This window comes from Lissotriton vulgaris, chromosome 7, assembly GCF_964263255.1.
Source record: "Lissotriton vulgaris chromosome 7, aLisVul1.2, whole genome shotgun sequence".
In the NCBI taxonomy this organism is placed as follows: domain Eukaryota; kingdom Metazoa; phylum Chordata; class Amphibia; order Caudata; family Salamandridae; genus Lissotriton; species Lissotriton vulgaris.
The window spans coordinates 1,253,445,846-1,253,460,274 of record NC_141695.1 but is presented as its reverse complement, the minus strand read 5'-3'; the positions used below and the strand labels follow the sequence as shown (position 1 = coordinate 1,253,460,274).

The window sequence follows — 14,429 nt, the reverse complement described above, 5'->3', positions numbered from 1 at the left end:
GCCCTGCCTGCGAAGCGAAACCGCCCCAGCCATTTGTCTGAAGGCCATAGACGAGACATCCATGGCGATGTCGATAGATTCGGCAGCCGATTTTGCTCCTTCTTTGAGAAGGGCTGCCGCTTCTTCCTTTCGGTCCTCCGGAAGCGCTGAGAGTATGGGTGCCAGATCGGACCATATCTGTCTGTTGTAACGGCCAAGCAGTGCCATAGCATTTGCCGCTTTAATGGTAGAGGCTGCCATGACCGCAAACCTCTTACCTGCCCCATCCATTCTTCTTCCTTCCTTGTCTGGTGACACTAGTGAAGTAGCCACCGGGTTTTTAGAATTTCTTTGCGCCGCCTGCGTCACAACTGATTCCGGCCTGGGATGTCCAATGAGGCAGGCTGCCGTGGATTCTGGAGCTCTGTATTTCTTTTCAATTCGTGGAACTGAAACCGCTATAGATGCCGGTGTTTTCAGAATCTTTAGGCCCTCCTCCCAGATATGAGGGATAATAGGAATTGAGCGAAGTGACCTTTTGTTATCATCCTTGAAATCGTACAAGAAACAATCCGTCTCTTGCACTTCCACATCCAGACTGAATCTCTTGGCCGCCCTTTCCATGATATCATGGAAGCCTCCGATGTCTTGAGGAGGGGAGGTAGATTTGAGTGGGTCAGGTAATGCAGCCGATGGCAAGACGTATTCGTCCCATTCCTTCCCCGAGGCATCATGAACCAGCTCTCCGTCTTCGGGCTCTTCATCTTCATCGGAGTCCGTTAGGTCGTCCCTTATAGTAACCACCTGCGGAGATTTAACCCCTTGATCTTGAGAAGCAGGTGCTTTTTTAGGTGTCTGCGGGGGAGGCGTCTGCGTAGCTGGTTGCGAGGAATTCGCCTCTGGGAAACGACGGTAGTAGTCGTTTAGCATCAATCTAAGATCAGACACAAGGGTGAGGGGTATCGAAACCGTCTCTTGACGTTCCTCCTCCCGTGAGTCCACGTGCTGCTCCTCCTCCTCATCATAATCACCAGATTCCTGGAATGATTCATATCTAGAAGATTGTGGTCTGTCCCTGAAGGAATAACTTTCCTCCTCATCCGTGTCTTGGCTTTTTATCTGAAGCTGAGAAGGACTGTAGGCGGCACCTGAGGACTCCTCTCCATCTGAATCCTGCTCCAGCAACGATGATGGTGGCAAAGGAGAAATCTTTGTCCATGAGGTGAACTCTGCGGATTTACTGATGGTAGCCGAGCCTCTCGTCGACTGAAAAGAGCGGATGGAGATCATGGTCTTCGACTGAGGAGAGCTGTACGCTTTAGCTGATGAAAGCAAGATTTTTGTCGACGGAACCACCGTCGACGGAACCATCGTCGACGAGACCATCGTCGACGAGACCATCGTCGACGAGACCATCGTCGACGGAACCTTCGTCGACGGGACCTTCGTCGACGGGACCTTCGTCGACGGGACCTTCGTCGACGGAACCATCGTCGACGGGACCTTCGTCGACGGGACCTTCGTCGACGGGGCCTTCGTCGACGGGGCCTTCGTCGACGGGGCCTTCGTCGACGGGGCCTTCGTCGACGGGACCTTCGTCGGCGGAACCATCGTCGACGGGACCTGCGTCGACGGGGCTCCCGTCGACATTCTCAACATCGAACCTGTCGTCGACGGAGTCGTCGTCGTCGACGGTCTTTTCGCCGACAGAGAAATCTTACTCGTCGATGTCGTTGTCGTAGACGTCGTGGTCGTCGACGCAGCCTTAGATCCTATCGTCGACGAAGCCGTAGTCGACGGAACTGAAGTTTTCACCACAGGCTTAGTAGCAGAAGCCATTGAACTGGTAGAAGGTGCAGATCCAGGTCCTTTAAGACTTGACTGCTTCTCCAGAGGAGTAATAGGAAGAGATGATGTCGATTTTTCCTTAGATTTACTCCTTTTAGACTCCACTTTCTCCACAGAAACAGAGGCCTTTCTTTTCTTGGGAGTGGAGTGAGAAGATTCCTCCTCAGAATCTGAGCCTTATGTGGCCTTCTTCTTCTGAAGCCATAACAGTAATCTAGCCTCTCTGTCTCGTTTAGTTTTGTCAGAAAATTTTCTACAGAGTTTACAGTCTTTCACCAGGTGTTTAGGGTAGAGACAGTAAAGGCAGTCCTCATGTGGGTCCTCAGAGAAAAGTCTGGCCTTCCCACAGGATCTGCATGGCCTGAACAGACTCTTTTTAGAGCTTTCAGCCATCATAAGTAAAATAAGTACACACAATACCTCAATTTAGAAGACAGGAAACAAGATTCCAAAGGGTCAAAAGTTCACACAGGAACAGAAGAAAGCTGAGCAGAGCTCAGGGAGACTCCTTTCTCACACGAAGGCGGTTGGAAATCTGAGGCAGGAAGCTGCTGCTGGGGAGTGTGAGGGCAGGGCAGCAATGCTGATTGGCTGGCTTTTGGACCAAAACAAGGAAATGGTCTGGTTACCAAATAATACAGCCCCTATGGGGATTTTCTATGCAGTTTTTCTTCTCTATGATACTGCTTGGTCATTCTGTTACCGTGAGACTCCCACCATGACGACGGGGAAGATACAAGCATGTGAATCTATGAAAGATGTAATACTGGAGAAGAGTTTGCTGAGTAGCTAACTAAAACATGTGCTTAACAATAATGCAAAAGAGCTTTACAGGAAAGACAAAATAATTAATTTACAGTTATGATTCAAAATATTCTCCTTATAACTTTGTAACAATGGCAGATACACACAGCAATTCCTCAAAATTCCAAGAAATTTTGTAAGAAATGTGGAAATTATTTACTGGATGTAGCCAATTTGTGGTGACATTAAACAAAAGAGGTCAATTCACATTCACTTTACAGTTTAGTGGATGCTTAAATACATGCACTGTAATTAAAATTCCAGGTCCAAATTTACCAGCAGACGGTAGTAGATACGATGGTACATATATTGTTCAGGATAATTGGAAAGTAGATTATTTTGACCATTTCAAGAGGAGAAATACTGTTTGGTCACCAATAATGTATACAAGCTTATTACTGGAAATGTTACTTAATAATGAAACACAGATTGGATGACCACCTGTGGTTTAAAGATCTCAGAAAAAGCAAATTCATCACAATCAAGGCAACAAGAATGGTGAGGGCCGTATCTGGGATATGCTATGCTTAGAGATGTTAAGGTAAACATCAGAGAGAAGTGGAGACGAAGAAGCTCCTTACGCTACCTTAGCCAGCAGCAGGAAGCTTCATTATTGGTGTATTATACAAATAGGCATCACAGAGGCAAGTTTAGCTTGTTAGGTAAATTATGACTTGCATTGAACAACACTGCACAGCTTCTACCTACCTGTAGCGACCCACTTTCACCCAAACCACCTCTTTATAGTGTGGCTTTTTACCAGCCCTGCAATCATTGCAGAACCAGTTTCCCTCTGGTATGTCGATGTTTAGACACTCACGATGAAAGGCAGCAGGACAAGAATCACAGCATATGAGACTGCCTCCTGAAGAAAAAAACAATTATGACAAACTATTAACTAAATTCAGTTCTCCACAGCCATTAATTTCTGTAGTAAGTACAAAAAGAAGCTATCCACTTTCAACTCCAAAAGTAACCTATATTCTCTACAGGTTAAACTACCTATCATGTAACATCCACTTTGCATTAATTTAAAACCAATGAATAGATATGTTTAGTTTTGGAAACCAAATCGCCTCAAAGCGCATCTGGCTTTGAGGAATGGCATGCTGTGGAAGTGTTGTCCACCAGTATAACCAGTCAAAAAGCAAGTCTTCTTAAGAATTAACATAGATCAGCAGGCATTAATACAATGAGAACCTAGCAGGGATCAGAGATGACTGAAGAGACAATCGTCCAGTGTTAGCAGAGGGAAGCATTAAAATAAAGTGACAAAGAACAAGCAGAGGTGAATAGCTTCGAAATCATCACGGCTAAGTGCCAGCAGAATCTTCCATGTTGAAGTTAATCATAGTATTCATTCCTACATTCCTAGCAGTGCAACCCCTAACAAATAGGGCCAAACTCCTCTTGGGTGGTAACTAAGAAGATGCTTTTGTCAGTCACGACTGCTTAGTAGCCACAATGAGGAACCAGAGTAGGTGAACTGAGCACATTTATTTAAAGTTTGTACTTCAAATATTGTAGGAAGCTGTCTCTGTACATACTATACCTAATTGAGGTATTGTGAGCACAGAGTCCAGGGGATTCCCAGAGGTATACTATACCAAAGTGAGGTATTGTGAGCACAGAGCCCAGGGGAATTCCAGAGGTATGGCAGAGGCTAAATTAGATAATCACTAACCGTTCTCTTTGTGGTAGTGTGGTCGAGCAGTGAGGCTTATCAGGAGGGTCTTTAAAGCATTTATTGATATACTCAATCAAGACTGATGTCCCAAACTCCTAGAAAGATTACAGACCAATGAGGTAAGCATAAAAATATATATTTATGTTTTATTTCTAGAACCAAGCAGGACTTGGTAAAGGTAAATAAAATATCCTTCCAAATGCAAGACATTACAAGGAAATGCAGGTGTGGTTGAATTTGCAATCGTTACAGGTTTTTATTTGCTTCTAAATCAGTTTAAAATACAGAGATTACTTTGGAATAGAATACACTGACTACTCAAGGTGATATGCCTATATATGGATCCTACAATACAAAGGTAAGTAAGAAACTTTTTTGTTTAAAGCACAGTTACTTTTCTTTCATACAAAACACATGTCACAGCACATTATAGGAACAAAAACTTGTAACATTGTTTCCTATGGAAAAAGAGTGTTTATGGTTTACAGGTAAGTAAACAACATGTAAGTATGGCTTTTGGGGTTTAGGACCAAGGCTCCACAAGGTTCAGTTAGGCACTCAAATTGCAAAACCAGCGACACTGGGGGGGCCGGGTGCAGAGGACCAATGTTAGCCAATGGGGCACATCAGTTGGGGGATGCTCACGGCAGGCCACTCTGTCTTGGAAACCAAGCTCCTAGGGTTAAGATCAGGGGAAAGGGGGTCCCAGGTTTGCACCAAGTCCAGAGCGCAAGCAGAGCAGGGGCGGCCGGGTGCAGGGTGTTTAGGAGGTATCTGGAGCCCAATGTAACCCTATGGATGGAGGTTGCTGGATTTGGATTTGGGCTGCACGCTCGGTCCAGAAAGTTTTCCGGGAGGAACCAACAAATGGGTAGGTTGGAGGGCTTGGGACGTAGGTGCGCCTCAGGTCCTCTTCTACAGGGTGCATGGCAGACGGATGCAGTCAGATTTCACCTTAGCGGGCCACTCGCCGGAGGTGAGGGGGTGGGGCTGTATCCATGCAGAGGCCGCAGGCATCGTCGGGGAGTCCTGGAGGAGTCAACTCACGGCGGAATTCAGCTCTGGAGTGCTGGGGGACCTCGCTGGGACCCATGGGCCACTTGGACTCGGCCCTTTGACAGCAGGTGCAGTGGTGGATCACAGGCGTCGAGTTTCTTTGCCCTCAGCAGACTCAAGGGTCTTTCTTTGGTCTTTGTTGAAGGCAGTCAATCCAGGCCGATGGGGCTGGGGGCAAGTTAGTTCTTCTCTACAGTCTCCTCTGCTGTGCGACTTCTTCCATCCTCCTCCTTCATAAGTTGCAGGAATCTAGGGAAACAAGGTTCATGGTCTCCCTAATTATTACATTTAGGGGTGTTATAGGGGGTGCAGGTCAGGACCAATAGTACCCTTCCTTGGGGTGAGAACACTCCCTATTATGCAGCCCTCCAGTGAGAGGGGGGCATGAGCCTTTAATTTACTGTGTACCCTCATCTTCCAGATGCAGGGGACTGAGATGTGAGCTTCACCTTGCCTCCAACACCTGAGGGGTGAGATTGACAAAGGTGGGCACACCTCTCTTACTCACTTGGCTTTCCCGCTGATTCGCCCACCTAAAGTGGGGATCAGAACTGGTGGGAGCCACTTGCTGGTGGCAGCAAAAGGCAAGTTTGGCTAATAAAGGCGGCAGGCCTTTGAAGCTTCTGCTTCATGGACCCAGCCCATCCTGGGGAGGAGGCATGGCACCTCTGCCCAGGATAGGCTTTGTTTCTGGACCCGGAGAGTGGAGACCCTCTATCCAGGGGTCCGGAAACCTGTCTTGTGGAGGCAAATGGCAGGTAGTCAATCAGAAACCACAACAGGGCTGGTCGTATTTCAAGGGGCATCTCTAAGATGCCTCAGAGTGCTTTTTACATAAAACCCCACACTGGCATCAGTGTGGGTTTAATGTGTTGAGAAGTTTCTACCAAACTTCCCAGGTGTAGGAAAGTAGGATCTGCTTTCATGGTTACTCCACTTTTTGCTTTGGTCATTCTGTTTTCTGACTAGCCTGACTGGGATCCAGCTAATCAGGAACCCAGTCTCTGTGCTTCCTCCCTTAATTGGAGCACAGTGAGTACTTAGGTACCCCCCAGAGATTGCCTACTGGTGTACCCTAGTAAGCCCCAATCATGGTACTAAGGTACCCAGGGATTAGGTATACAAGGGGTTCCCCATGGGCTGAGGCATGTACTATGCCACCCATCGGAGACCACTCACATTGGGATTTCAGGCCTGCCATAGCAGCCTGTGTAAGCTGGTGCTAGCACCACTTACAACAGATATACTTTTTTTATATCTGAGGTCACAACACTTAAAACCTATAAGTTACCCCAAAGACAGGCCGTTCAATCCTGAAGGCAGGGTGCTTGGTTATAAGTGTGAGAGTGCCCCTGCATGAGCAGGACACCCCAACAATCCCCCCCGCCCCCGGGGTCCATTTTCTCGGCGTTGTAAGTGAATCAGATATTACGTTACATATAGTGGCCATGCATCATTATGCGATGGCTAACTATCAACTGGCTGTAAGAACCCTGGCATGTTTGGTATTAAACATTCTGGAATCATACCCCAACACTGTAAACTGTGTTGAAGGTATAATGCCATGCACTGTGGGGCTCCTCTGGGAAGCCCCGGATGCTTCAGCTATTAGTCTTCCAGAATCTGACAGCAAGCAAGGGCTGCTGCTGACCACAGACACTATTCTGCCCTCCAGCTGCTGAGCAAACTCAAGCAGGGGAAGGTAAGCCAATAGGTTTCCTGTCACAGGGAGGTGGGGTCACCTACCAGACAGGTCTTAGTGTATTAGGCTGGGGTGGGGGTGCTTGCCAGCACCACTAGACTGCTTTGAAGGGCACATTTGGTGCCCTCCTTGCATACTCTAGTTGAAACAAGTTTAGGGAGCCGTTGGCTCCCGCTCTGGTGCAAAACTGGACAAATGACACAGGAGTATCCTCCCCACTGCCCAGCCCCTCCTCTGGGAGGGACTCCTTAATTTGCCCAATCTTTTCTTAGGGTGCTTAAAGGTTTACCTGTGGGTTGCTTTAGATTCATTGTGGGACAAGATTCAGATCCGAAACCACTTCATCTTCAACCATCTGGGCACTTTAGACTTCGCTTAGGGAACCAAGACTGCATCTGGAAGACTCTTCCTGCTCCTGGTCTCATTGTCTTGCCATACTTCTGTGTCGTCCCGTGCCTGTGCTCCATAAAGGTTCTTCTCCAGGCCTGTGGGCACCCAAGACACCCAAAGGAATCTTCCTTGAAGGTAAAGGATTCACTCCCCTGCATCTGCAGGCAATGCAACAAAGGTTACTGGCCTGCTGTTCCCGAGCTCCCACAGACTCCAAAAGCTTCAGCAACACAGGTAGTGGTCATTCAACTCTCTTGAGGCCTGCACTGTCTTCTCGGTAAGTTTGAAGTCTGTATTCCTCGTTGGAACTGCTGGAGCAGTAACCCTGTGCAACAAGTCGATTTGCTGGTGCCAAGGAATGCTGACTCTCTACTTGAAAGATCTTTGAGTTCTAACCTTTAGCACCTCTTGCTACCAAGATCTTCATCCTCACTGCATCCTCTGCACTGTGCACCTCTTGCAACTCCTGTGCCTTCACTGTCAACGCTCCTGTATATTCCAACATCAGTAGGCATTCGTCTTTCGTGCTTCCTGGTCACTCCTGGGTGAAAGACTGTCCCCTCTGCTTGCAGGTACCTCTCTTCCCGAATCCACCCTTGGATTCCACCGGACTCTTTCACCTTAGTCAGCGGCTTCTTTCCTGAAGTCCTCCATTGTGCTCTACGGCGGTTCCCTACGTCACTTTGCACACATCTTCCCTGGTGTAGGTATCCTGGTTCCTGGGGTATCCACGTGTGGGGTGACTCTCCAACCTTCAGTCTTCAACTGAGTTTCTTCAGGGTCCTCGGGTATGGGTCCTTCTTGAAAACTGTGACGTCACCATTTAATTGTACTGAGCACGCAGTTATGATTCCACTCTGCACACTGCCTCCGTGGGGTTCCTGGGTACTTACCTTGGGTGGTTCCTCGGGTCCTCCGCTCTTTTGAATCTTCTGGGTCCAGTCTCGACTTCGGTCGAGGGTCGCTTTCGACTTTATTAGTATATGGTTTGGTTCTCTCCCTGGAGACCACTATGTATTTGTGCTACTTACCTGTTCTATTACTGAAGCATTGTGTGTATTGTGATTATATCTCTTGGGCGGAGATATTGCAATGCGTAAGTGTTTATAATATATATTTTTATAACTACACTGTGTGGTTCTTTTTCACTTAACCTACACTATATGATTAGTACTGGTAAAATAAGCTGCTTCACACTCCTTCTAGACGAAGCCTGCTCTGCACAGCTACCACTTGGAGAGCTTTCTAAGGTTGTCTAAGACCACTAAAATCACCATAAGGGATGCCTGGATTAGTGCAAGGTGCTCCACCTAAATAAGTGTGCACCATATACTAAGCCAGACTCCTACAATAGGTTTCAGTAAAGCCATTATGGAGCTGTGGATATACTGCTTACAATGTCTAAGAATGGACTTTGACACTTTAGGGGTACAGTGCTCGTGCAACTGTACCCTCACCAGTGGTCTAGTGCACCCTGCTGGAGGGGTGATTTACCTTGGCCCCAGGTAGTGGTCTGCAGGCATGACACACAGGGATGTGTGCCATGTCGACTCTTCACTTTTCTCTGCACCAAAAAAACTCAGCCTGCAATGATAGTGTGTGGGTGTTTAAGGTGCAGGGTCTCTAATGGTGGCACAATATGGGCTGCAGCCTTTAGAGGACTTCCCTGGTCACAGTGCCCTTGGTACCCGTGGTACCATGTACAAGAGGGCTTACCTGTGGCCAGAGACGTGCCAATTGTGTGTACAAGGGTACAGTTTTGGGAAAGAACACAGGCCCTGGGAACCTGATTGTCAGAGGCCCAGGGCACATCAAGTCAAGCTGCATCAGATGTCAAGCAAAAAGTGTGGGGGGTTTAACCATGCAAAAAGGGGCCCTTTCCTACATCATCAATAGGAAGTTCTCCTTGTTTGCCCCACTCTTGAAAAATTCCCTCCACTTCGGTTTCAGCTCCCATTTGTGTGGGGCATAGACCTAGCCCTGATTGGAGGGGTCGCCCATCTTCAAGATAGAGGAGACTGAAAGATATGCCTTCACCTCACCTCCCTCTCCTTTGGGTGGAGATGGCAGAGGTAGGCACACCTCCTATTTTCCTAAGTTTTCCCACTGGCTTTCCTGCACAAAGTGGGGGTGTAAACCAGGGGGTTCAATCTACTGCTAGCAGCAGAGGCTGGGAGTCACATTACAAAGGTGGCAGGACTTTGAAGCTTTCCCTTCGAGCAGTGGCCCATCCTGGGGAAGGAGGTGTGACACCTCTGCCCAAGATGTGCATTGTCTCTGGTCCCAGAGAGCAGGGGCTCTCCAACCAGAGGTCCAGAAACATGTCTGGTGGTGGCTGGCTGCCTACAGCCGGACAGAGACCACACTAGGGCTGGTAGATTTTCAGGAGGCACCTCTGAGGTGCCCTCGGAGTACATGGTACCGTAAATCTCACACTGATATCAGTGTGGATTTACTGAGAGGAGAAACTTGGGACCAAACACTCCTGTGTTCAGTGAAGCCATCATGATGCATGTAGGAGAGTAGGGTCTGCAATCCTATGATCACCCAGATTTTTTTGCTTTTGTTTCACTGGTTTACGACTTTCTCTGGCTGTGGGCCTGCCAATCAGACCCACAGCCTGGCTGTTCTCTTTCTAAATTACCTCATGTACCCTAGGTGCATCTACCAATTGGTACTGGGCCACCTTATCAGACCCTGTAACTCAGGGCATAGGTGTACCCAGGGCTGCCAGGGGCTGCAGCACGTATTGTGCCACCCCTGGCTGGCCTCCTAAATTTGACACAACTGGCTGCATGACAGCTGGGGCAAAGTCGTGTAATCACCCTTTGCTGTAGGTGTAGTATACCTATACCTAACCCTAAAATGGACACACAGATTCCTATCAGTCACTCCTATGGCAGGCCTTGACAATCCTGAAGGCAGAGTGCTTGGAATCGTGTGAGATGGTGCTCTGGCATGAGCTGAGCCTGTCTGCAGCTTGCGGAATCAAGTCCTAATAGCTGTTCCATGATATCGCATACCATATACTCTTAAGTGCATTATAATCCTCGCGGTTAAATGCTATCTTTGGTATTGCTTTATCAAAACATGTCGAGTAAGGTGTCATACGAATTGGAATACTAACCCCTCGCCAATTCTGGCGACGGGGTTAGCATTCCACCCTTCTAGAGGGACACGACATGTATGTAACTGTGAACCCCGGTTAAAGTTAACTGAAGCCTCAGCTCCACAAAATGGATGCTGCCACCACAGACACGAGTCTGACCCCCTGCAGCTGGGAGTCCTTCCAGCGAGGGGAGCCTGGACAAAGGGTTTCCTGTCAGGGGCGGTGCTAGCACCGTCCCAGACATGGTTTTGTGTATCCTGGGTAGGCAGGGCTTTACAGGAAGGTGACTGCTGAGTGGCACCCCGGTGCTCACTACGCATAGGCCGGTCTGAACCAGTTCCAGGGGCACACCAGCCCCTGGCCTGGGGAAGTCCGACATGGCTGAGGGGTGTAACCACCCCCACCTAGTCCCACCCATAGGCAGGACCTAGTCACCGGGTCAGCCCCCTTTTTTAGTATAAAGATGGGAGCGGGCCCCCTGTTAAAATTAGATCATCTTTGGAATCAAGATACCACTTTCTTCGAAAGGACTTCACGATTTCTTCTTCAAGATTCTCCCTTGTGGCTAAGGAGTAGTCACCCTGCATCCGCAGGCACCATCCTAAAGAACACTGCGGTCTGCTGCAAGTCCTTCATCACGAATCCGACGACCCAGCTCGACGAGACCCGGCTTCCCTGGCACCTCTGACCTCTACTCACCTCTACAGCCCAGCTGAGAACCGTGAGTGCGACGAGACCTCAAGGGACCGACGATCGCCAAGACTGCACGACATCTTTACTGCAAGCCCACCGTGTCCTCCACTGGTGAGTGCTTTGGGGTCCGAGAAGCCCCGACCCTGCGCAGCTCCAGCACCCAAGATCAGCCCCCCTGCATCTCCACGATCTGCGTGGGGCCCTTCTGCTGTTTGCTGTGCACCGCGTTGTTTGGCTACTAGCCGGCTGGCTTGTGGCCCTCTGAACGACGCCCAACGACTTCACGACTGCTGGTCTGGTTGCTCCAGGCTGGCCTTTGCTTCCTTCTTCAAGAGAGGCACCCCGGACCCTCCTGGTCCACTCCAGACGCCATTTTAGGTCCACCGCGTGGGCTTGAATTTGCCAAGGCTTTGTTGCCCAATCCTGGGTCCAGCGACGCCGACAGCTTCTATCTTCGTGGGACAGCTCGATCCTCCATCCTGGTCGCCGACAACGCCTCCTGGTCCGTGAGATCTTCGAGTCAAGCGTCACCCACTCACCTAGTCGAGGTGGCTACCATCCGGTGCCCTCCTGGTGCCCACTGACTACTGGCTAGTAGTCTCGAACTTGGTCCCCTCTGCTTTCAGGTGTCATCTATCTTCAAGATCCAGGCTTGGATCCGACTGAACTTTCTTCACTGGTCACCGGCCAGCGTCTTTTCTTCCGGCTCCTGGTCCGTCTACGAGGATTCCCGACGTCTTTTCAGACCTATGCAGCTGCAGCCCCTGGGCTAGGTAACTTCGGCATTTCGGTGCCCCAGCATAGCCTCACTATCCAAGGGTCAGAATCTACTTTCGTTTTCTCCCTACCAGGTCGGGTTCGCCCGAGAACACTAACTTTCTAATTCCTAGCTACCATAGACTTTTGTCCCGCATCTCGCGTGAGAGTGCACACACTGCACCCGAGTCCCCTAGGCCTCCTAGACATAATCTAACGATTCCCTAGTCAAGTCCTAGCGATTCCAAAAGCTATTAGTACTGTACTTACCTGCTAGGAATTTCGCATTCCACTTTCAGAGTATATGGTTTTCCGTGCCCCTCGGGCATTTGTATATACTGTGCTAACTTAAGTATTTTTGTAAGAGTTTTGGTTTGTGCTTAGTACCCTGTCCTCATAAAGAGTACAGGGCTGTTGTGATCTTTAAATAAATAACTGTTTATTTTCATAACACTTGTGTGGTGTCCTTTCACTTGGTATTCAAGGGGTATATGTGTGGTAAACAGCTGGCTTAACGCGCCCTCTCGAGTCTTTAGCCTTAGACTGCTCGTATCCACGCTACTAGGATAGCTGGTCTATAAGGTTGACTTACAACCAATCATCAATAAGGGTTGCTGGACTGATACATAGTGTTCACTAGAATAGTGAGCACTGCATATCAGGCCACCTTCTCACATTGGTGGCAGCGGTGGGATTTGAGCTTGCTGTTGTTTTACCACACGTATCCTAAGAATATCTTGTTGAAAGATCACATACGTACTGTTAGGTACACATAACTAAAGCTTAGAATACTCTGAGTTCTACTGAACCAGCTGTTGTAGCTCCTCAAGGCTTAGCACACCTTGGCTGCAACTCTTAGCAAGGGATCAGTAGGTAAACACATAGTGTAGGTAGGTGCATCACTTACACCACACTAGAAACAGTATGTCGGACAAAGGAGGAAACACTGAGGTTCCCCTTGTGTCAGTTGACCCTCCACAGGTCATCCCTTCAAGATATACTGCGCTTAGCTTCCATGAGTTACGACAAGTGTGTACCTCTAGGAAGATTAAGCAGGGGTCTAACCCCACAACTGCCTTTCTGATTGGTCTCTTAGAGACTCATGATGCAAGGAGGGCTGGTAACCCAGACCCTTCTAATTCAGATGGCAACATGCCCTCCTTACAGGGTCCCTTTGATGCCCAGGACCATCCTCTTCAGGAAGCAGATGATGCTGATGATGAGGATGATGATTTGGTATCAGGGGATGAGGCAGAAAAGGAACAGGTAGAAGTCAGCAGACTAACCAGGTCCAACTTAAGCAGACATGAGATGGGCACTAGGGGACCCTTGGGGCCACTCTCAGGTCAGCTTAACATTGGGAATGGACGAGATAGATCTCTATCAAGAGGCTCTATCAGATCCCTTCATACCAATGGCTCTCAACGTTCCTCTCAAAGGGGAATGACATCTCCCCAGAGGAGAATGTATGAAGCTAAGGAAAAGGCAGCCAATCTGAGGATTGAAAGGGAAGAACTTGCCCTGGCCAAAGAGAGGCTTGCCTTTGCTAGAGAGCAACAATTGAGTGGGACAGTCCCCACTGGTGGCAGCATTGTACCTAGCAATAGGGAAAGGAGTTTTGATACAAAACACCTTGGTAAGATAGTGCCCCCCTTTAAACAAGGGGATGACATCCACAAATGGATTACTGCTTTGGAGAGGGCCTGCACTGTGCAAGGTGTTCCCCCAAGTCAGTGGGCAGCTATCTTGTGGCTCTCCTTTGAGGGTAAAGGAAGAGACAAGCTCCTCACCACAAGGGTGGAGGATGCTAATGATTACCAAGTCTTGAAAAATGCACTGGTTGATGGGTTTGGCCTAACCACTGAGCAGTACAGGGTGCTGTTCAGGGATACCCAGAAAACTCAGTCTCAAGATTGGGCTGACTTTGTAGATTGTGCCACTAAGGCTTTTGAGGGCTGGTTGCTGGGCAGTAAGGTTACTGATTATAAAGGATTGTACAATTTGATGATGAGAGAGCAAATTTTAAACAATTGTCAGAACCAGTTGTTGCATCAGCATCTTGTTGACTCAGATCTGACCTCTCCCCAAGAATTGGGAAAGAAGGCAGACAGATGGGTTAGAACAAGAGTTAAACAGAACCAGGGCCAGAATCAAGGTGGTCAGAAGAAAGCAGACCAGAAGGGTAAGGATTCGAAAGGGGAACAAAATGACCAGAAGTCTTCGACAGGTCCCCAACAACCCAAAGAGGGTGGGGGTCAGGCTCCCCAAAAGAAGAAAGAAGGCCAATCTAAAAGGTGGTGCCAATACTGCAAAAGTAAAACTCACTGGTTTAGTGAGTGCACCAAGAAAGGAGGAGGGCAGACTCCTGCCACTGCAGCCCCTAAGGCACCTGTGCCCCCTAGTAC

At 48.7% G+C, this 14,429-nt stretch overlaps 1 protein-coding gene across 3 annotated transcripts in view; it reads right to left on the bottom strand.

Annotated features, from left to right (window-relative positions):
* Positions 1-14,429, bottom strand: part of NSD1 (nuclear receptor binding SET domain protein 1) — a 1,028,734-nt gene that overhangs the window by 373,812 nt on the left and 640,493 nt on the right. For all 3 annotated transcript variants that reach the window (XM_086931779.1, XM_086931778.1, XM_086931780.1), the window contains exon 15: positions 3,340-3,496. In XM_086931779.1, coding sequence (XP_086787905.1) covers positions 3,340-3,496 — 157 coding nt within the window. The remainder of the gene's footprint in view (positions 1-3,339; positions 3,497-14,429) is intronic.